Source organism: Mangifera indica, unplaced genomic scaffold, assembly GCF_011075055.1.
Source record: "Mangifera indica cultivar Alphonso unplaced genomic scaffold, CATAS_Mindica_2.1 Un_0070, whole genome shotgun sequence".
Classification (NCBI taxonomy): domain Eukaryota; kingdom Viridiplantae; phylum Streptophyta; class Magnoliopsida; order Sapindales; family Anacardiaceae; genus Mangifera; species Mangifera indica.
This window is the reverse complement of record NW_025401162.1, coordinates 113,595-137,500: the sequence shown is the minus strand read 5'-3', so window position 1 is coordinate 137,500 and position 23,906 is coordinate 113,595. Positions and strand designations below refer to the sequence as shown.

At 34.1% G+C, this 23,906-nt stretch overlaps 1 protein-coding gene and 1 long non-coding RNA gene across 4 annotated transcripts in view; both read left to right on the top strand.

Moving 5' to 3' along the window:
• Positions 1-15,784, top strand: part of LOC123207294 — a 16,786-nt gene extending 1,002 nt beyond the window's left edge. The window contains exons 2-8 of one of the 3 annotated variants that reach the window (XR_006500307.1): positions 2,580-2,640; positions 3,374-3,471; positions 4,712-4,808; positions 5,065-5,157; positions 5,284-5,314; positions 6,371-6,431; positions 14,043-15,784. This is a non-coding gene — a long non-coding RNA (uncharacterized LOC123207294). Of the gene's footprint in view, positions 1-2,579; positions 2,641-3,373; positions 3,472-4,711; positions 4,809-5,064; positions 5,158-5,277; positions 5,315-6,370; positions 6,432-14,042 lie in introns of all 3 variants that reach the window. The other 2 variants (XR_006500305.1, XR_006500306.1) reach the window with 2 other exon arrangements.
• A 4,771-nt stretch (positions 15,785-20,555) lies between these two features.
• Positions 20,556-21,949, top strand: LOC123207298 (protein SOMBRERO-like). The gene is made up of 3 exons (XM_044624658.1): positions 20,556-20,724; positions 21,044-21,321; positions 21,446-21,949. The coding sequence occupies exons 1-3, from the start codon at positions 20,556-20,558 to the stop codon at positions 21,947-21,949; spliced, it is 951 nt and encodes a 316-aa protein (XP_044480593.1).
• The last annotated feature ends 1,957 nt before the right edge of the window (positions 21,950-23,906 follow it).

The following is a 23,906-nucleotide window of genomic DNA, read 5'->3' as shown; positions in this document are numbered from 1 at the left end:
TGCTCATCTGGTCATTCTTCTTTGATTTACTACTTGTTTTTTGTTTTTTTGTTGCCTATTATGATATTCGCTTTACATACTGTTTGTCTCAGTCAAGTTGTTGGTTTATCTTGCTTCATCCTTAGGGTGCATCTATTACTGCACATGGTCTATTTGTATTTCTTTAGTTTTTGTTTTTCAAATTTTGTTTGAAATAGTTGTTCTGTTCTGACATTTTTAATTTATTTTTTGTTATTCTTATGACCCTCTTTTTCCTAATTTTTTTTTTTTGTCTTAAGTATTCTTTTTGAAAATATTTCATTGGTTTTCTTCTTTTTACCCCTTGCAATATTACTGTATTGCGGATGCGTTGTGATTGGAAAGTCAGTTCATTGTGGTTGGGATTCAATATTTTTGGTTCACAGTCTAGTATGTTTTCTCATACTTCATGCGGTGAAAGGTTAATTACAGATGTGCAATTCCAATTTTTTTTTATCCTCTTGTGGATGTGGGTTGGAATTTTAATTTGTTGTTTTACTTCTGCTGGGATAAAAATTTGTTTTCCTGTACTTCATATTTGTTACTATCAGAATTTGTGTTAGAAAAAGGTCAAACAATAGTCCTGTGAAATTTGTTTGCCTTGTGATGGGGAATTCAATACATTGTGGATGTGGCTTGTACATTTCAGTTGTTGTGAAGTCTATTATTTATGATCCCTTTCCCTATGGATTTACCCTGTTGTTGTCACTGATGCAGTATCACTACTTCTTAAATAACTCTTAATTCTCAAAGCAATATCCTATTATTGTGCCAAAGTTGTTAGATTGTGATTAGGTTTTTTCTAGTCTTATATTTTTTGTTTATTAAGTTTCTGCAATGGCTTTAATGTTGTGTTTCTTTTCTGTAGTGGACTCTTTTCTTATTCTTTAGTTGCTGCTTTGTGCAAATTTGATATTTTTTTATTTTTGTTCTATGGTTTGTTTAGGACTTTGTGCTGATAACATTTTGTTTATGGAATAGTTGTAATATGTACTGATTTGGATATTAAGTGTTTCTTTTCTTATTTTTTATTAAAATGAAAAGTTTAAATAGTTGTAATGGGGATTGGGTGCTGTCAAAAACGTAAAAAGTTGATTTTTTTGTGTGTTTTAGATATGAAGGAAGTTGAGTTTAAGGAGAATGTTAGAATATGTGTGTATATGGGTGAGACTGTCAGTTTTGCAATGTAATGTGTTGTAATTGCTAATTGAGAAGAAAAGAAGGGCCAAATGTCTATATTTTATACAGATTTCATTTTAATAAAAATTAGGAATCTCTCCCCTCATTCCAGAGTTTTACTTTAGTCTAGTGTTAGCTTTTCTCTTCATTTTTCTTCCATTTTCTCACCGATTAAATCACTTTTCCACACCTCCCATATCAAGGTTCTCTTCCCCCTTTCTCTCATTTCATTTCTCGCTAAATTCTTCATCCACCATCCTCCCACCCCCCATGACATTACAATGCGCTGCCACTAATTTTAGATCTCGTCTCTTCTAGCATGGAAAGGTAAACATTCCTTGTTTCCTTTTATCTTTTCAATTTCAGTTCAAAATAGTTTAGGGTTTCCATTTTTTTTTTAATTTTTTGACTTAAATTATTTGATATCATACTAAATTATATGAATTCAATTAACAAAAAGGTAAAAAATCAATCAGAAAGTATGTTAAGTTAGTAGACATTTTTTGTGAGATTAATTGAAGGCACTCAAGACTTGCAAGTTAGCCTAAATTGTTATTTGCGAGCGATGCAAGATGTGACAGATAAACTTCTCATTTATGACATTCCTTATACAGCTAGATATGCAGTTCTTATATGCCACATTTCCATTAAAGCTTGGTGTGTTCTGACAGTATAACCTAGCCATCATAGAAATCCTGCCATAACAGTTGCAGGGAATATAGACTTTCTCATAAATCTATTCCCAATTCAAGTACATGTGCATCTGATTTTTTCTTCGAGAAAACTTCTTTTCTCTAGAATTGTGCGTGTTGTAGGGCAAATAATTCAATGTTTCATCAGCTCAACAACTAATACTGTCTATTGTAATTACAATATTACTATATTTTATTCTACTTGACATCTATCATTTAAGGATCATTACTAAAATTCAACATAAGCAAGTAATTAATAATACTCTGCTTTTTTTTTTTTTTTCAGTTCAGAATATTCTATTGTAATATGACAATTCTCACTAAATTAGTCAATTTGTTTAGGTATTTCTTTTCTCTCTTTATAATTTTCTACCCAAATTTCTTCCTTTCCTAATTCTTTACTCACGTTCTGTTGCTGCAGTATGTCTATATTGATTCAGCTACTGATTTTTCGTATGGAAAATTCAATTTCCTTCTTTCGTTGTAGATCTCCTAAGTGTTTTATGTGCTTATTTCTAATTTTGACTAGCCTTTTTTTAATTGGATGTTTAAGAATATTACATGGATGATTTTGGAACATGCTTTTCTTAATCCTTATTTTTGGTATCTATATTTCTTTTTCCATTGTATTCATTCTTATGGCTGCTCTTTTATAATTAGTAGCATAATCCATTGCTAATGATAATGCAGAAGAAATTTGTCCGTTTCATCACTTTAACTGGATGTGGAGGCATTTAGTCTTGGATTTAAGGTAACAAACAGCTGATTTGGTTTTAATTGAAAACTTTTGTCATATTTTATTGCTCCAATATGGCTTTGTTATCATAATTTTTATTTACTTGTTGCAACAATGATGGTGGTTGCTTTTGCGTGATCTAAGACCTTCTCTTTCCTTTCACATGGGTTTTTTTTTTTCCCCCCGGTGAATGACGATGATGGAAATTGTGGATATAGCTGTAAATTTATATGTTTGGTTTATGCCTTTTGATGTGGTGGGTTTATGGAAACCATTTAACTGTATGATGTTTTAGTTACTTTTTTTTGTCATGAAAAAGAAAAAAACCTATAATTGATACACAATGGAACCAATGGTTTTTCATTGACTTTGGAAATAACCTTTACCATATTTTCTAGGTTGCACTTATGCACTTGTGTATCTCACTATTTCTCATCCTGAAAATGAAAGAATACTCTGCTTCCTACTCACTCTATATAAAATTAGCTTCATCTTGATTGTCTTCTTGATTTTTAATTGGCATGAAATAATGTTGGCAGTGTTAACTTTTAGCTCTCTCATGAATATTTCTCAGTAAATGTTACCTGAAGCATTATCTGTGACAGGATGGTAGTATGCTTCTGTATGGATTGGATATGTCAAAAATTATTTAGCCTAGAGCTACTTTGGATTTCTCTCCAGAAATTATGTAGCCTAGGCTTCACTAGAACTATTCCTAACTGACACTCCTCTTGACTTACCTTTCCAGTGTAAGAGTCCCCTTAAAATGCTCTCGATATTGAATCCAAGGTCAGGGAGTGGTCGTTCTTGTAATGTTTTCTGTCAGATTATACAACCAAACATTCGGTGTGTTTCTCCTCTTTTTTGATCTTTAATATGCTAGTTATCTTTGTTTATGCTTATATATGCTAGTATATATATTTATCATGCTTGAGGCCATCAATGCAAATACTTGATCTCTTTCTTTTCCTTATTAAGCTCATTAATTTGATGAATAAGATCATTTTATGTCTGAGATGGTCATATTCTGTTGCTGTATTATGGCTTTATTATTGTTTTGTTGCTGCAGTATGGTTTCAATTGGTTTTTGCATGCTTTATTTTGTGTTTTGGTTTTGTTGTTTGACTTAGTATTACTATTTTTTTTCCAGCTGCTAGAGAACATGATAGAGTGAGAAGAACAGTCAAGGCATACAGTCACTTAGTTTAAATTTTTGGTTATTGTGTGATTTAAGATGTATCATTTGTTAGTTTGTGTTTAATTAGATTTTTGGGAAATGTTTAGGAGCATTGATGGGAAATGAATAGGAGTTTTCATGACAGCATTTTGTTTTTGGAAAAGTTGTGGATGCTTTTTTTTTTTTTTATTGTTTTATTTTATGCTTTATTATCTTGTTTTGTAGAACGGCAACAAGAATAGAAATAGGAAATGATGTTGGATTAGTAACAGAAGTTTGAATGGTATAGGAAAAGGAATGGTAACATAAGATGGTATAGGAATGAGATCACAAACCCACCACATAGTTTGTTGTGGTGGGTTTATGGAATCCATTTAACTGTATGACGTTTTAGTTATTTATTTTTGTCATGAAAAGGAGAAAAACCTATAATTGATACACAATGGAACAATTGGTTTTTCATTGACTTTGTAAATAACCTTTACTATATTATTTAGGTTGCTTTTTACTCAATAAACATCGTAATTATTGAAATTTTTAGTATCATGCATGGTTTACCAGTTACAGGTCTAAACTTGTGTATCTCACTATTTCTCATACTGAAAATGAAAGGGCACTCTACTTCCTGTTCACTCTAGATAAAATTAGCTTCATCTTTGTTGTCTTCTTTATTATTAATTGGAATGAAATAATGTTTTAGTTTTAATTTGTAGCTCTCTCATGAATATTTCTGGGTAAATATTACCTGAAGCATTGTCTGTGACAAGTTGGTAGTATGCTTCTGTGTAGATTGGATAAGTCAAAAATTATGTAGCCTAGAGATACTTTGGATTTCTCTGCAGAAATTATGTAGCCTAGGCTTCATTAGAACTATTCCTAACTGACACTCCTCATGACTGGCCTTTCCAGTGTAAGAGTCCCTTTAAAATGCTCGTGAGATTGAATCCAAGGCCAGGGAGTGGTTGTTCTTGTAATGTTTTCCATGGGATTATACAACCAAAATTAGGTGTGTTTCTTCTCTTTTATGGACTTCAATATGCTTGTTATCTTTGTTTTTCCTTATATTTGCTATAATATATATTTATCATGCTCGAGGCTATGAATGCAAATACTTGATCTCTTTTGAAGGATTTTTAAACCCACATGTAATGCAAAAATCGTCAATTGCATTATCTGCCATTTATTAATGCCATTCCATTATCTACTTTTTCGATGTCCATTTTTTATGACCACCAGGTGATCTTTTTGTTTATGCCCACCAGGAACCTGGTTGTAACATTTGATGGTGATGGAGCAGTAATTGTTTACCTGATGGGCTTTAGTACTTGACAATTTTATTTCAATTAATAGTTCAGGTATTTAATATTATCAGTAATGATGTTACCTTTTCTTTTCTGGTGCTCTCTCATTTATATATTTGCATGATTTACTTTGTGTTTGGTTGTGGTGTATTCCTTTTCTTGATTTTGTTTAAGAGCTAGAGAGCACGACAGGGTGGGAAGAGCAGTTAAGGTATACCATTACTCATTGTAAATTTTTGGTTATTGTGTGACTTAAGACATATCATTTGCCTAATTTGGGTTAGGGCTTGGTGGGTTTGAGTTTAGCTTCCAGTATCATGTAATTTTGTTGACTCCTTTTGTGTTTTTCATGAGACTTTTGTATGTTATTCATAAGACTTTTGTCATGTTATGTTGTTACGATATGCTGTAATTTTTTTGTTTTTCTAATTCTATGTTGTTGCAATATGTGTTTATTATTTAATTTTAGTTATAGTTGTTTCGTAGTTTGTGTTTTATTACATTTTTCAAAAATTTCTAGTAGTTTTGATGTTAAATGTTTAGGAGTTGATTATAACTTTTTTTTTTTTTTGGGAACACTCATGGATGCTTTATTTTCATTTTTATTATCTTGTGTAATTATATTCATGTTCAATTTTGTAAAACTGTTACAATTATAGGAACAGTAATAAGATTAGGCACAGCTGTCGGAAATAATTCATTTTTCATCATCTCAACAACTAAGATTGTCGTTTGTAATTACAATATTACTATATTTTATAGTTATACTTGGCTGCTATCATTTAAGGATCATTACTAAAATTCAACATAAGCAAGTAATTAATAACACTGTGCTTTTTTATTCTTTTTTTGTGATTTTTCGATTCGGTATATTCTATTGTAATATGAATATTCTCGCTAAATTAGACTATTTGTTTAGGTATTTCTTTTCTCTCTTTATAATTTTCTACCCAAATTTCTTCCTTTCCTAATTCTTTACTCACGTTCTGTTGCTGCAGTATGTCTATATTGATTCAGCTACTGATTTTTCGTTTGGAAAATTCAATTTCCTTCTTTCGTTGTAGATCTCCCAAGTGTTTTATGTGCTTATTTCTAATTTTGACTTGCCTTTTTTTAATTGGATGTTTAAGAATATTACATGGATGATTTTGGAACATGCTTTTCTTAGTCCTTATTTTTGGTATCTATATTTCCTTTTCCATTGTATTCATTCTTATGGCTGCTATTTTATAATTAGTAACATAATCCATTGCTAATGATAATGCAGAAGAAATTTGTCCGTTTCATCACTTTAACTGGATGTGGAGGCATTTAATCTTGGATTTAAGGTAACAAACAGCTGATTTGGTTTTACGTGAATACTTTTGTCACATTCTATTGCTTCAATATGGCTGTCTTTTATAATTTTTTTTTAGTTGTTGTTGCAACAATACTGACGGTTGCTTTTGCGATATCTATGACATTCTCTTTCCTTTCATAGGGGTTCTTTCTTTTTTGGGGGGGGGGGGGAAAGACGATTATGAAAATTGTGGATACAGGTGTAAATTTATATGTTTGGTTTATGCCTTTTGTTGTGGTGGGTTTATGGAAACCATTTAACTGCATCATGTTTTAGTTACTTATTTTTGCCATGAAAAAAAAAAAACCTATAATTGATACACAATGGAACAATTGGTTTTTCATTGACTTTGTAATAACCTTTACTATATTATTTAGGTTGCTTTTTACTTGATAAATGTAGTAATTATTGAAATTTTAAGTATCATGCATAGTTTACCAGTTGCACTTTTGCACTCGTGTATCTCACTATTTCGCGTAGTGAAAATGAAAGGGTACTCTGCTTCCTGTTCACACCATATAAAATTAGCTTCATCTTGATTGTCTTCTTGATTATTAATTAGCATGAAATAATGTTTTAGTTTTAATTTGTATCTCTCTCATGAATATTTCTGGGTAAATATTACCTGAAGCATTGTCACTTAATTTAAATATCTGGTTATTGTGTGATTTAAGATGTATCATTTGTTAGTTTGTGTTTTATTAGATTTTTGGGAAATGTTTAGGAGCATTGATGGGAAATGAATGGGAGTTTTCATGATAACATGTTCTTTTCGGATTAGTTGTGGAAGCAGTTTTTTTTATTGTTTTATTTTATTTTTTATTATCTTGTTTCATTATCTCCTTTGAATGGTATAGGAAAAGGAATGGTAACATAAGGTGGTATAGGAATAAAAATAGAAGTCGAAGTTGGAATTGTTTATAAATTCTCTTTTTTTAATTTTTTTTCCATTCCTTATTTTCCAGTAGTAGTTCCCATATAGACCTGGTAGTACGTGTCATCGAATTATATTTAGATTTTGTGTTAAAAATCCTCAACTCTAACCTGGCTAGAATTAAAATCGGATCGAAATTTTTAACCTTAATCCAATTCTTTAATATTCAAGTTGACCCGATTCAACTCAAATTGACCTGAATTTATCTATTGTTTTTACTCTCTAAAGTGTTTTTATCGTTTTAATTTTTTCACCAAATTATCAGAACATATTATTAATAAAATACACAATATAACATTTTGTTTTAGGCCAAAAGACTATTTCCCACCGAAGGTTTGGTGCAAACTCACTTAACCACCCAGTAATTTTTGAAAATCCAAATATCTACCTCTCTGTTAAATTTCACTATTATTGTGAGAAATAAAATTGTTATTTTATAAAAATATTTAAAAAAGCTATAAATTCATCATATTTTTGCCCACCAAGTTTAAAAACTAACATTTTACCCCACCAGGATTAAGACCTAACAATTTTACCCCACTTTTCCCCACAATCGACATTTCTCCCCTAGGGCCTTTGCAGCGACTGTCGACAGACGAAGATAACGACGACCACAACATTCTCCCTCCCTTCCGGCTTCTCTCTCAGCAATTTGCTCGAGGAAATGAAGAGGGTTGTTGAATCTGCTCAGAGACTGAGAGGTAAATTATGCAGTCATTCTTATTTTAAGCTACCATTCCGTCTCCAAAGTCTTATGAATGTTGCTGCAAGTTGAAGGACAAAACTTTTGCTTCTCCCTACTACAGATTGAAGTGATGTCGAGGTGATGTCGGGAGTTCTCAACATCATTTCAATCTAACAAAAATGGTTAATTACAGAACTCCCGACATCACTTTAAAATAACAAAATACAGAATTCATGATAGAGCAATCACAAAGCATAAATCACAGCATCACAGAGCAGGTCTCATTTCTAGCATTCGAGAGGTTGGCCTCTCCCCTTTTTGCTATTTTCTTCCCTCCTTTTCTCTCTCTTTCCAAGGCCTAATATCTTCTTCTCTATTCTGTAGTAGTTATTACTCCTTCCACGTGTTACCACTTCAACTTCAGAATTCCTTGTGGTCCCCATGGTTTGTTGACTGTACTCTATGTCATTCCTTGGTAGTTGCTTGTTGCTTGTTGCTTGTTGCTTGTTACTTGTTGCTTGTTGTTTGTTACTTGTTGCTTGTATGCATCTTTGTTGCTAGGTGCTGGACACGTGTAGCTTCTAATAGGTTGGTATTTGTACTTCCTACCTTCCTTCTTTTCTTCTTCCTCACATAAATACTGCACCTAACATTGCCCCACCCATCACGAGGCACATTGTCCCTAAGGTGTAGTTGAGGAAAAAGCCGAAATACATTCTTATATGATTCCTACGAACATTCATGATCGGGTAGTCCTTGCCATTTAATAGGCAGTTCCAGTTCTCCGTGGGAAGAGTATATGTGTTTCAATACCTTCTTGGGTTAAACTTCTAATTCCACTCCTTCATTCAACCCCTCAGGTAATGGTTGACTCCTCACATTCTGTCCTAAGTGTTTTTTGAGCTATAAGACATGGAATGTGTGATGTATTTTGGTTGAATCGGGGAAGCCTCGGTTTGTATGCCACCTTTCCAATCCTCTTGAGTACCTCATATGGACCATAGTAACAAGAACTCAATTTCTCATTTATGCGTGATGCCAAGGAGCGAAAGCGATAGGGCTGCAACTTAAGGAATACATAATCTCCCATTGCAAACTCCACTTCTCTTCTTTTCTTATCACTGAATTTTTTCATCCTCTCTTGAGCACGATTTAAGTTACTTTTGAGGTCGTCTAGGATCAAATTTCTCTCTCGAATAATGGTATTCACCTCTTCTATTTTCGATTCCTCTTCCACCCACCAGAGAAGTGGCGGTGGATCTCTCCCATAAAATACTTTGAAGGATGTCATCCCCGCCAAACCATAAAATGATGTGTTATACCAGTAACATCTTAGCTACCCCTAACAGAAACATCTAAGGTAGGTCTCTAAACTTCGATTCACCAGTTCGGTTTGTCCATCCGTTTGTGAATGATAGGATGAATTGAATTTTAGAGAGGTTCCCGCTGCCCTAAATAATTCCTTCCAGAATTTTTTCATAAAAACACGGTCTTAATCAGTAACAATATTGCGGGGAAACCCATGCAATTGAACAACCTCCCGAATAAAAACACCTGCGATATCCTTGGCTATGAAAAGGTGTTTTATCACCAAAAAGTGAGCATGTTTTGGTAATCTATCTACTACAAGTAAAATAGTATCAACGCTGCTTACTTTTGGTAACCCCATTTTAAAGCCCATTGACACATCCTCCCATATTTTTGAAGGTATGGGAAGTGGTTGTAATAATCCCATCGGCGTTGTGGCTTCATACTTCATTCTCTGACATATTTCACACTCCCTAACATACCTCTTGATATCTATCTTCATACCTTCCCAATAAAATACTGAAGTTATTCTCTTGTAGGTTCGAATATACCTCAAATGACCTCCACACAAGGATGAATGGAATTCATGAAGAAATTGAGGGATGAATCTGGATGTTGTCGGCAGTATTACTCTTCCTTGATAAATTAGAGTTTCGTTTCTAAAGGAATAACACTAATGAGCTGTAGAATCATTCTGTAATTGTTGAATAATTTGCTGTAATCTCTTATCTTTGTTAACCTCTTGTTGAATGTGTTCAATTCCTGTTACTTTGGCAGCAGATACTGCATGCAATTCATTCACAAAATTAGGATTTCGAGACAATGCATCTATTGTTTTATTTTCACACCCTAGCTTGTAAATAATCTCAAAATCAAAACCCAACATTTTTACTAACCACCGTTGTTGATCTTACCCCATAACCTTCTGATTTGTTAAGAATTGAAGACTTTTTTTATCAGTTCAAACTTTAAAATGCCTACCCAGCAAATAGTGTCTCCACTTTTGGAAAGTTATGACAATTGCCATTAACTCTTGTAGATTGAGTTGCCCTGATTTCGAATAGACAAGGTTTTGCTTAAATATGCTATCGACCTCTCTTCTTGCATAAGGACGACACCCAATCCAACTCCTGAAGCATTTATTTCTACTAAAAATTCCTTTGAAAAATCTAGCATAGCCAACACATGGACTGTCATCATAGTTGTTTTTAAGGTTTTGAAGGCTCGTTGTGCGTCATTGTTCTAATTGAATGCATTCTTCCTTTGGAGATTCATTAGTGGTGCTGTAATTTTCCCATAATTTTTTACGAATCGCCAATAATAGCCTGTCAACCCAAGGAATCCTCTTAAGTCTCACAAGTCACGTGAGATTGGCCAGGAAACCATGTCTCGAATTTTCTTTGGATCCACTTCGACTCCCTTCTTTGATACTATGTGTCTAAGGTACTCCACTTGATCTTGGCCAAAAGAACATTTCTTTTTGTGCACCATAAGTTGATGGTCCTGCTAAAGATTGAAAACAATTCTCAAATGCAAAAGATGATCTTCAAATCCCTTGTTATATATTAGAATTTCGTCGAAGAAAACTAAGACGAATTTACGCAAGGTCGGAAGATTTCATTCATCAAACTCTGGAATGTCGCGGGTGCATTGGTTAACCTGAAGGCCATGACAAGGAATTCGTAATGACCTTCGTGTATTCTAAAAGTTGTTTTTTCTACGTCTTCTGCCCTTATTTGAATCTGATGGTACCCAGACTTAAGGTCTAATTTACTAAATATCTTCGCCCTTACCAACTTATCTAATAGTTCATTGATCGTTGGAATCGGAAACCTATCTGGAATAGTGATACAGTTTAATGCTCGATAGTCAACACAAAATTGCCAACCTTTTTTTTTTTCGACTAATATTATAGGACTTGAAAACAAACTCACACTCAGGTGTATCACCCCAACAGACAACATTTCTTGCACAATCTTTTCAATCTCGTTCTTTTGGTAATAAGGATACCGATAAGGCCTCAAATTGGGTGGTTGAACTCCGTCATATAATCTGATGGCATGGTCCTTTGCCTTTATTAAAGGGAGTCCATGTGGTTCTCTGAATAGTCTTTCAAATTCTGATAATAAATTCACAATTTCTGGCCTCATTTCCCTTGCTATTGTCACCTCCGTTTTTGCTTGATGTTCAACATGGCTACCATCCCAATCAAAGTGCATTGTTTGATTTCTCCAATTAACTTTGACCTCACCAAGTCGGCTTAACTAATCAATCCTTAATATAAAATCTACTCCTCCCAATCGGAACGATAAAAAGTCTTGTGTAATGATGATGCCTTAAAATGATAAGGTTACCCTTTTACGTTTCCTAATCCCTCTGCTTGTTTGTCATCCCTAAGTATCACCGTAAATCATGTCAAGCTCATTGGAATTCCCAGAGTTTTTACCAATTCTTCTGAAATAAAATTATGCATAGCTCCACTGTCGATGAGAACCACTACCTCTTTCCCATTCAATTGGCCTAATAACTTCATAGTTTTGGGAGAGCTGAATCCAACTACCAAATTTGAATTCAAGCAAGCTTCCATCTCTTTATCCTCTATTAGTGTTTCCTCTTCAATCATGTCATCATCCTCTTCTAAGCCTTCTTTACTGCCTATCATGATCATCAACTACCTGAAATGACATCTATGGCTTAGGAAGAATTTCTCATTACAACGAAAACATATCCTTTTTTCCATCTTAGAGCGATACTCTATATCAGATAGTCGTTAGTAACCATTGTCTCTCTTTGGGTTGGATGAGGAAACACCAGAAGTTACTAGAGCTCTAGGAGTCGTCGACATAATAGGATGGGTTCCTATTTGTGTGAATGAAGGGAGTGAGATTGATTTTGTGAATGGTGTGGGTCAGGTGCGTTGACTGAATTTAGGCTAGAGGATTCACGAGTTTGGGGTGATGGGTTGAAAATTGTAATGTTGTTAGGCCTGGGTTGTGCATTGTGGGCAGGTGGAGTGGCCTGTGAAAAATGAGTAAATTTTAGTGGGTTAGGTCCTTGATCTATTGTCTAGAATGAAGTTCTTATTCTCCACTTGTCTAGCACGCTCCATTGTTTCTTCTAATGTCAGTGGATAAAACAGTTTGACTTCTGCTTGATCTCTTCTAATAAGCCATTCATGAAGGCCACCGTCAAGGTTTCCTCAGACAACCCATCAACCATCAAAGATAAGACTTCAAATAGACTTTGAAAAGCCTGCACAATTGTCATTTGTCGAAGAGTTAGCAGCTCCTCATACGGTGTCCCATCATCATCCGGTTCAAAACGTTTCAATACTTCATTCTTAAATTCCTCCCAACCTGAGAATGGTTGTCTCTTCCCTCTCCATGGCAACCAATGTAAAGTTTCTTCTTCCATGCATACCCCTGTCGTTGTCAACCTCTCTCTCTGCGTTAGACAATTAACTTGAAAATAACGTTCTACCACCTTGAAATCCAATCTAGGGCTCTCTCCCCATTAAATAGCGGTAGTTCTAATCAGCGGTATTGGAAGTCTCGTTGGTTCCCATCATTTGTCTCTTCTTCCTCTCGAGCACAACAATTTATCCTTCCTCCTCTTGCTACCTCTTCGATTCTCTCTGGGGGTGGTATCGATGGTTACCTGGCCGGTGGTAAATACAAAGGGGAAGGTTCTGGCTGCATCGGGGCCTTACCCTTGTCACTTACTTCCCTCCCAAATGTTGTTTCCCTCAAGTCACACAGGTATTCTTTGATGGCCTCCATATTAGAACCGAAGGCTCCCATTTTGGAATTCAATTCCTCTATTTAGGATTTTACCCCTTTTCACTACTATCATTTCCGCCTCCAAAGTCTCTACTCGCAATTCCATTTGCGTCATGCTCTAATACCATGTGTTATAGACCTGGTGGTTGGATGCTTTGCTACCTCAATTCGGCACCCCTTTTCTTCAGTCCCAGACTTCTTTCTCAGTATCTCAGTCAAGTAAAAGGACTCAACAACAAAGTATTCAAGACGTTGTAATTGTATTTCAGATAGCGCTTATAAACATTGTGAATCTTGTACTACAATATTTGCTAGCAATACAATCCAACTATTCTGCAACTATTGTGTATATTTTCTTCTTGTCATCACAATAAAAAATATAGAATTCTCAACATCATTTCAGTCTAATGAAAATAGTTAATTATAGAACTCCCAACATCACATCAAAATAACAAAACAAAATACAGAATCCATAATAGAGCAATCACAAAACATAAATCACAGCATCACAGAGCAGGTCCCATTTTTAACATTCGAGAGGTTGGCCTCTCCCCCATTGCTATTTTCTTCCCTCCTTTTCTTCGCTCTCTTTCCAAGGCCTAATATCTTCTTCTCCATTTGGTAGTAGTTGTTATACCCTCCACGTGTTGCCACTTCAGCTTCAGAATTCCTTGTGGTCCCTGTGGTTTGTTGATTGCACTCTGCATCATTCCTTAGTAGTTGGTTGTTGCTTGTGTGCATCTTTGTTACTGGTTGTTAGACACTTGTATCCAATTGAAACTACTAGAACTGCAACATTGTCCTACTAATTTTATTTTTCTGGTTACATTTGAAATTTTTACCAAATGTTTCCTTTTCAAGTTAGATCTAACTTACTTTTTTTTTCGTTTTCAGGGGCCTAAGTCACTTTTCCGTGAGTTGGACATAAAAGCTCCATTAAGACAACAATTATCCAATATAGTTATTCTGGAGTACCCTATAATTTATGTTTTTCTCCCTTCACAGAGCTATGATTTTGTGGTTGATTCATAGTCTCACTAGTAGGTCTATGCTTAGAGATCCTGTGAGCAATGACCCTTAAAGTGCAAGTATTCTGTTCAGGGAAAAGGAAATAAAAGGTGTTATCTCTACAAATCCTCAAGTCTGTGATATTATGAGGCATGTAAATCAAGTTCCATTGCCTGGAATCCCTAATGAAACCAATATGACTGAGCAGGAATTGAACAACTTGGATACACCTTCATTGACAAGAGTGGCAGCTGACATCATATTATATACAAACTCAGAGGTGGAGGAACAAGGAATGCTAAAAGATATGGAGTTTGATTTTGATCAAGGCTTAATAGATGCATACATGGATCTTATCGCTGAAATTAATCCTGATGACTTTCTTGGTTTGGATGATATATTTGCTAAGGAAGCGTGTGGGCAAGAAACAGGAGATCTTTGAGCATTCAAAGAGGGATTATTTAAGGGAAGAGGAATTGGAGGAAGGAGAGATTGCAGAATGGTTGATAATCGTTGTTTTCCTTCAAAAGAATTTGACCAAAAAAATAAAGTATGAAAGAAGGATCTCCAAAATGTTTTCGCTTACTTTTCTTGATCATAGAGATTTGATGCCTCAGGCTCCCACTAGAGGTCATGAAGTAAAATCAAATATACTGTTGGCATGAAATATAGGGAAAAAAAAATTTAAATGCTTACCTTAAGTATTGAGCGCCAGAAGGCTATCACATATGAATATATATATCAACTGTAATCCGACGGCGAAGTTTAACTGACTATCAGCTCAAGCCTCAAGGCCATGGTTTTTTAATCAAATATATTGTTTTCATTATTTATAGAATTATTCATGATTCTAGTAATGAAAAGCTACTGTAAATTCATTTTCAGATTACGTTTCAAAATTTTTTTAGTCACCTTTTCTCATTCTCTTCCTCATTCCATACAAAGAGAACTTTGCAGCCCCAAATGTCTTGTTTAGCACATTATTAACATTTTCAGTGCCGATATATAGTATGAATATGGTCGTTCAACATCAAAGCCAATACAAGTTGGATGCTTTCGTTGATTGCATTTGACGGTGCATATGATATTGGGTTGCCACTCTTAGCACTTATTAACGTTATCGTTAAGGAATCAGGATGGATAAAGTGAAGAGTATTTCATCTGAAAGGAGGTTGAGCCTAGTCCACTGTCAATAACATACTTTGAATATATAGTATGTCACTGTTTTTCTTTTGTATTTGTAACTCCAAACATGTAAGTGACAATTTAAGAGTTCATAAAATATTTAATCAGTTTTATTTTATCATTATCAAGTGATGTGAGATAAAATTTTTCATTTATTTTGTTGATATAGGATTTATCTATAGCTGTTACAATTAAGCATGATTTGTTCATAATTTTGTATCCTATTTATTGAGTAACTTTTTACTCACTCTTTTACTTCTTATATGTACAGATACAAATGATCACAATGGCTACAATGCGAATAGTGGTCATCGAGAGTGGACACTGCATGAAGGTGTTTCAATCAATTTTTTATTATACTTTAGTTAATGTATCAAACTTATTTTCAATGTATTTAGCTACTCATTATATTTTTATTGTGATTGATGGTTATATTTCACATTTATGACATCTTTTTTACGTTTTTGCAAAATTTTCTTTAGGGGTATTGTGATAATTTTGTATATTTGGTAATGCATGCTGTGAATGGATTTTAATCATCAAATGAATACATGTTCATTTAATCAAAGTTAGTGACATTTTTCCTTGATAGGATGGTACTTTTGAAAAGAAGTATTTTATATAATAGCATTTTTTCCCTAATGATAAAATATTCAGAGCGGGGTGTTACATAATACAACAATTATGAATCAATGTTCTCTTGCTTCCTAAATCCATCAATCTTTAATTAAGAATTCACCCAAATATTAGTAACAACAAAAGAGAAAGAACACATTCATTAAGAAGGGTAAATCATTCCCACTTATTTGGTTTCTATCAGAGAATAGTTGTTGGTTGTTGCTCTTCTCTCATTGAAACAACCTCCTCTTGGTCGTCAATTATTGTTTCACTTACAAACAATCTCTTTCTTTGAGGCATAGAGAATGAGCAAAATTAGGGTTTAATGCAAGGGATCAACAATTTATATAGCATTTGATCTCATCCACACATTAGGAGTCCTAGCTCAAGTGAGATTCCCTTACTAAAAGGATGTATGGATGTATCTCACATGAGGTATGAGTGTACCTATGGGTTACGGTGGTGTGTTAGGCCCAAATCTATATTTTTTTTCATTTCTGGTCTAATTCAATCCAAATTTAATTTATATCAAAATCAAATTATAGGGAAAGGAAAATATTGTCTGTGGATTGTACTTAAGGGTGTTACACATATCCCTAGAATTTGCACTTTTCAAAATCTCTCATTTTCGTGGTGGTGGAATGATTAACTCCTTATGGGCCCAAATTCATACCATCCACCCTTTATATATCAAAGTTGATGACCTTATTTACCATCCCCAAAACTTGTGTTGAAAACCCACTTGAATTAGTAATTTTTCTAAAATCCCTCCATTTTTACAGGTTATGACACACTCCCTTTCCAAGTTGGAGGAACGACTGGATCCTTTTAGAGGCCACAAAAATTAGTAAGGGAACACTAACAACTTTTGGGTTGAAATTCATGGTTTAAAGTCTGCAATTTTTTCTTTGTTTGTCGAGCTTCATTAGCTTTAGATGTTTTATTTTGAATTCTAATAGTACCTCCACATTAATAGGGCAAGACGAGGAGGAAGCCACAATCGTGCAAAGCCAGACCAAGGGATATTTTAGGATATGATTGATGCAAAAAGCTTGATGAATATTTCGCATGGCTACTTACTACCCCTCTATGCCAAACTTCTCTCTCCACGCAACTTTGAAACTTACCATGTTAATATATCAGTTTAAGCTAAAAATTTCGGTTTCTTAGTTAGTAGAAGAAAACAATAAACTTCATTTTTACGTAACAATAATATTTATTGCATTGTTGTTGTTTCTCAGTAAGGATCTAACTCAAGCTTAGGATAAAAATCATCCTGCATGTGTCAACTTGACTCTAACTATTGACTCAAGCTTATGTAACAATTTTGTTTTCAATAATACCCATCTTAGCTAATTACATCACCCTTTTGGCTAATTATGTTAGATTCGATATAATTTTTTTGACAACCTTTCCTTCTAGAGCATACTATGTTTGGTAAGTTATAATTCGAAGATTCAAAAATTTATTCAAAAACTGATCAATTTTTGTTCTAATATAGATCAGAACGAAAAGATGAACATATGTGCAAAGAATGGTGCGAATGCAAGTGGATGCAAAGAGTGTGTTTGAGTGCGTGTGGGTGTGAAGAAGTGCATGCACCCCCCTACACACACACACACACATACATGTAAATAAAACAGAAGTGCAGAGAAATGTGTGTGGGTCTTTCGCTCTTGCATGCACCCACTCGCATCCATTCTTCACATTTATGTTCATTTTTTCGTTTCGATCTGTATTATACAAAAAATTAATCTATTTTCGAATCTTCGGATCATAACTTGTCAAACATAGAATGTGTTTCGAAAGAAAAGGTTGTCAAAAAAAACTATACCGAATCGACGTAATTAGCAGAGAGGCATTATTGGAAATAAAATTAAGTTTGTTTAGAAAAGTAAAATCACTCAAAGTTTGTCCAAAAAGGTTTAGGCAGGAACTTTCGTGTCTATTTTAATTAATATCCCTAAACTAATTTATAATTAGCTCCTATTATGAGGTCATGTTTACATAGGGCTTACGTTTCCTTCGGTAAGATGCCTAATATAAAAAGGTTTTTTGAGCAATTTTTTGTTATATTTGTGTAATATGCTTTTAAGAGACTCCCAAGAATAAATTGAGAGTTGAGCTTGATATTAGAGAATTGAAAAGTTGTACCCTGAGCCTCAAGATCAATTTTAATTAATAAATAATTCAGGGGAAACCGATACTGGTTGTATAGCAAAAGAGGCATGCAAGAGAGACATAGGATTCCCTTGATCATTAAGTCACGTATTAATGTTAAAATGTAGTGTTCGTAAAGGCAACGGCATAAGAATTGTGTTAATATGCAAAATAAAGGCCGTAACAAGTGTTGTATTGTATTTGTGCCATAATTTGGTGTTTCATCTCATCACCGTGTTTGACCAGCCACTTGAGAAATAAAATGGTTGCGTAGGAATCCATTCGGATTTGAAATAATGCAATCACAATCCCATGCACTATATTTTATATTAATATTGTAGATTAAGCCAACCCGAGACCTTGAATTTTGTACTATGTATTGGATCAGCACGTGTAGATGCCACGGACTTTCAGGATTTTTGCTTTCTCATCCCCATTCCATGATCATCACCTACCTCCCTACTAATTGCAATTTTACTCTATATATTAATTCATTTTTCTGACAACATATGTGCCCCGTGCGTCTGTGGCTGAGCATCTTTCAAATGTGGACACCGAAACAAAGGAGAGTATAAGGTGGCCAAAGTCTTCATGCTTTTACATCTCGAGCTTGGATAATGCATCATTCATTGACCTTACCCACAATTTACACACACGCACACGCACCTCTCTAGAAATCCCAAGTAAAACAAATCACACGTTTTGAAAAACTAACGAACTCCTTTCAGACTGACACAGTTGCACTGAATTTCATGCATTGCATTCTCACCTTGATTAATTTAGGATTCAAGGGCACTGGATGGATTCCCCTCTCCTCAGTTGACCAAAGTTGGCTATCAAGAAAAAGCAATCCATGGCAAAACTCTCATTGATTGACGATGATTACATATTTCTTCTTCTATTTTTTAAACAACTGATGCTGATTTATATAAATTTATCTATTGGTCATCCAGAGAACAATATAATTATAATGGTAGAAGAATCATTTATTATAAACCGTCAATTTGACAATTTTGACATATATATATTATATAGCTTATAATTAAGTTTCTTCCTTAATTTATAAAATCAAATAAAAAATACAAAAAAGAATATACATAATATAGGGAAGATTGATCGTGGAATAAAAGAACAAAAGGGGAAGTCCTTCATTCCTCTATGACTCTGACTGTGTGTATAATAGTAGACATATAGATACAAGAACTAGACGAGACGAATTTATGAAAATTAAAAAAAAATGAAGAAGGATAAACTGTCAAAATAGTATTTGACAGCTAGCAGATTTTCTTCACTCTTCTAAGGCGATTTTCGGGATTAGGGTCTCCCATTCAACGGACATTTACCGAAGACCTGTATTCTTCATACACTCTCAAATTGTGAAAGCTGGTGACAACGAAAGCCCTCTTCATATTCCTAGTTGTAGAATTTGGCTACCATATATAAATATAATAATATGGACAGCATTGCTTTTATTTTCTTTGTTAGCAAATTAATAATATTACTTTTTCTTTATTTCTGTTCCCATCCTGAGCCGTCACTCCTTGATAGCCCCTACACTGACCCGCATCTCTCCTCATCCTCTCTTAAAAAACCACATCCTGCCCTTCAAAAAATTGGCCGCCTCGCTGCCTTCTTTTCCTCTTCCGGTTGTCTTTTTTCCCCTGTCGCCGAGAGACATTTCTTCATCATTAAAGGTCTGATACCTTTTACCTTTCTCCTTTACATTTGAATATTAATGCTGTTTTTTTTAAATTTTTTTGTGTTTGTTATTTGAAATAATTCAACTTTATAAGTATTAGGCTTTGGATTATCAAATTCTTAAGGCTTTTTAGGTTCAAAAGTTCATCCTAGTCTTTGAGTCTGATTTTACGAGGTAAAAAGGAGAAAAATGATGTTTGAGAGTAATTTTTCTATAAAGAGTATCAAATCTCTTATTCTTCTAAGAACCTTCAGGCAATGACCAGAAGAACATCATGCTTGCTAAATGAAGAATCTTGAATTTCTTGGTAAAAGTCTTTTAGGAAGAACCTTCCAGTTTCTAGAGCATATACTTTAAATGTCACTAATATGAAAACATACTATGCTAAATGAAGAATCTCGAGCTTTTTACTGAGGATGTCACTGGGTAACTTCTTAATCTCTCATTTTCTTATTACATTAATTCTTCATTTTATTCCCCAGCTTTTAAAAAGGTTAATTACATTTCCGTATTCCGTTTCTTCTCCATTTTTTTGGTTGATCTGTTACTGCATGCATGCATCTAGGGTTGAGGGTTAGCGAGTAAATCTGATTCTAAGAAACTTTGAGAACTCTTTCACAGAAAATAAAGTGCATGTGCACGTAAAGGATAATCCCCATGAGAATATACATGTGTGTGTGTGTGTTATTATTCTTTAAAGTGATCTGTCTTTAAATTTTCAGGCAAACGTACAGAGAATGATGGCCGGAAATGGACAATTATCAGTTCCGCCCGGTTTCCGATTCCATCCAACAGATGAGGAACTGCTGTACTATTACCTAAGGAAGAAAGTCTCCTATGAAGCCATCGACTTGGATGTTATTAGGGAGGTGGATCTCAACAAACTGGAGCCTTGGGACCTGAAAGGTCAATCATTTTCTTTATTTCTCCCATAAACTGCAAACTACGTATATACTTGACTTGTAATTTTGTTTCCTACTCTCGACTTTTAATGCTATTCAAACACAACATTAAGGAGTCATTGTATGAAGTATGAACCTTAGTAGAAAAAAACACTTTGATTTATAGCATCTTCAATCCACAAATAATGCCGATTCTTTACATAACTCTCCACCAGATTGTCCGGATTTTCTATTGAATTGGAAACTTCCATAGAATAATATTGGTTTCTAGATTCGATTACCATGAAAATATGATAAGTTTATATAGTTTCCTTCTCTTGCAGAGAAGTGTAGAATTGGATCGGGTCCTCAAAATGAATGGTATTTCTTCAGCCACAAGGACAAGAAATACCCAACTGGAACTCGAACAAATAGGGCAACTACAGCTGGCTTTTGGAAAGCAACGGGAAGGGACAAGGCCATCCACCTCAGCAATTCTAGGAGGATTGGTATGAGAAAAACCCTTGTTTTCTACACGGGACGTGCTCCTCATGGCCAAAAGACTGATTGGATCATGCACGAGTACCGCTTGGAATTGGATGATGACGATTCTGAGGTTCAGGTATGAATGTATTATATACGATTATTAGATATGCATTTGCCTCGATCGCCTGAGTCATGCCTTAGTTAACTCTTCTCATATATATAAATAATATGATTATTTACTTAATTTACTTATGTAGCAGGAAGATGGGTGGGTGGTGTGCAGGGTTTTCAAGAAGAAGAATCACAACAGATCTTTCCCAGAAGAAGGTGGACAAGAAGAACATTTCAGTTATAATATGAAAACTAGTGGTTCTTCAGCTCCTCTGGAACAGAAACAAAATCATCTGCAATCGCTGTATGACTATACATTTGATGGTTCCATGCATCTTCCACAGTTGTTTAGTCCGGAATCAGTCGTTGCTCCATCCTTTGTTTCACCTATCTCCTTGAACACCATGGACCTTGAGCGCTCCCAAAACTTACTGAGGCTAACATCAACCACTTCTGGACTCATGCAACAAGGGAGGTTCAATGGTGATTGGTCATTTTTGGACAAACTTCTTGCTTCTCATCACACCATGGATCAAAATAAGTACAACCCTTCATCTCATCAAACTGTTCATGACGTGGTTACTTCAACTCATCAGAAATTCCCATTTCATTACCTTGGCTGCGAGCCCGAGATTTTAAAAGTTTCCAAGTAGATCCATATGGAATTTATCATATATATTAAGCTGTGGTACACGCAATTTTCTCAAACTATTGGCGCAGTTGTATTAACTAATTACTTCTTTCGAATTCTACCCTTTTGCTAATTTCTGAGTTTGCTTTTAAGATTATCAAAATGTATATTCGTAACTGCTAATGGCACGTAATTCCAATGGCTCATGGAGAATGCTAGCTTATCGCAGTCCTCTTTTTCGTTCGGAGAAAAAAAATTGTTACCTGTTTAGTCCCTTTTTAGAGCCATCCATGCATCAATAAGCACAAGCAAATGTACGTAATCTGACGGAGAGTGGCTAGGTTCCCCATCAGTTTTTCTTGATAACCTTCTCATTATATATATTAATATGGTGAGGGGCGAGAGGAAAGTATGTAGCTACTGACTTGGAAATTATTGATAGAAGTGTAAAATCTCAAGAAGCAAAGAGTATCTCCGGACTATTTCCAAATATAACATACCCCTTTTATGGCTAAAATAGAGATCTAACAGTTGAACTAAGAGTGGGGTTGAGTGGAAAAGATGAAGGGAGAGAAAAAATGACATTAAAAACTCATAACAAAAAGTGGTACATAATATGAAATCTTACGATGACATGACATATGATATGCAACAGCTCGATTGAGACATGGTATAATAATATAAACATACATGATAATGTAGAATCATATAGGAAGCCTAATATATATAGGATAAGAATTCCTAATAGAGTAGAATTTGGTTTGATTTTCTTGAACTAAAGGTGTTTTCCTCATCAATTTGGCATCTTCATCATCCTTAAGTTACTCTTCTTTTTACGCCTTAATTTTTTTAATTTGTTCACCTTAATCTACAAATATAGTTACATGGAATTTATCAGTTCCCTTCGATTTTTTTACTTTTTTATCAATTTCAAATTTGAATTTATCAGTTTTCAATAATATAGAAATCAAAACTCTCTCTTTTTACTTTAGAATATTTACTTCAACCTTGTTAAATATTACAATAATTCGTACCACAATGATTCACTTTTATTTGTACATGAAAGAATAAGTATTATCTCAACTCTATCCATTTTTATATAATAAAATATTTTTTTAATAAAACTTTTTAATCATCACATCATTTTATTAAAAAGTATCACACATCTATTTTAAATTTTAAATTTTTTAAATACATATTTACTATATCATCAATTTTCTAAAAATAATACATATTATAAAATCTAATATATATATATATTATATAATTTATCAACCATATTATATTAAATAGATATCCATTTAAGTTTTAATTTATTAAAATATATTTACAAATTTTTTATTAGGGTTAAGAGATAAATTTATTATTTTATCAGTAATATTAAAATAATTAAAATTATATCTTATTTTCTCTCTTTAGTTTAAAAAACTAACATTTTTCTCTCCCCCCTTCAAATTAATTTTTGAAAAATTCACTTTTTCCCTTAAAAATCTAACCACTTTCTCCAATGAATAGCATACCAAAGGTCAAAAAACAAGACAGAATCATTAAAAGGATGACCTCTGGATGATAGCCATCATCCAAATTTGGACGACGAGCGTCGTCCAAATCTAGGCAACACTTCATCGTCCAAAGAATGGATAACGTTTCGTCGTCTAGTAAAGGACAACAAGCGTCATCCAATAACTAGTCGCATCAATCACCATTGACCGGAGAGAGGAGTGAAGAAAAAATTACAAATTTTAGAGAAAAAAGTTATTTTTTAAAGTTTAAATATATCACTTTCTCCAATGACTAGTATACTAAAAGTCAAAAAACAAGATAGAATCATCAAAAGGAATACCTATGGACGACAACCATCACCCAAATTTGGACGACGAGCGTCGTCCTAATCTGGGCAACACTTCGTTGTCCAGAGAATGGACAACGTTTCGTTGTCTAGTAAAGGACAACAAGCGTCATCCAATAACTAGTCGCGT

Bases quoted from the DNA above. Each gene is read 5' to 3' on its own strand.
- LOC123207298 (XM_044624658.1), top strand. From the start codon at position 20,556: ATGATGGCCGGAAATGGACAATTATCAGTTCCGCCCGGTTTCCGATTC. The intron at 20,725-21,043 runs GTCAATCATTTT...CTTCTCTTGCAG, and splicing joins GGAGCCTTGGGACCTGAAAG to AGAAGTGTAGAATTGGATCG. The intron at 21,322-21,445 runs GTATGAATGTAT...CTTATGTAGCAG, and splicing joins ATGACGATTCTGAGGTTCAG to GAAGATGGGTGGGTGGTGTG.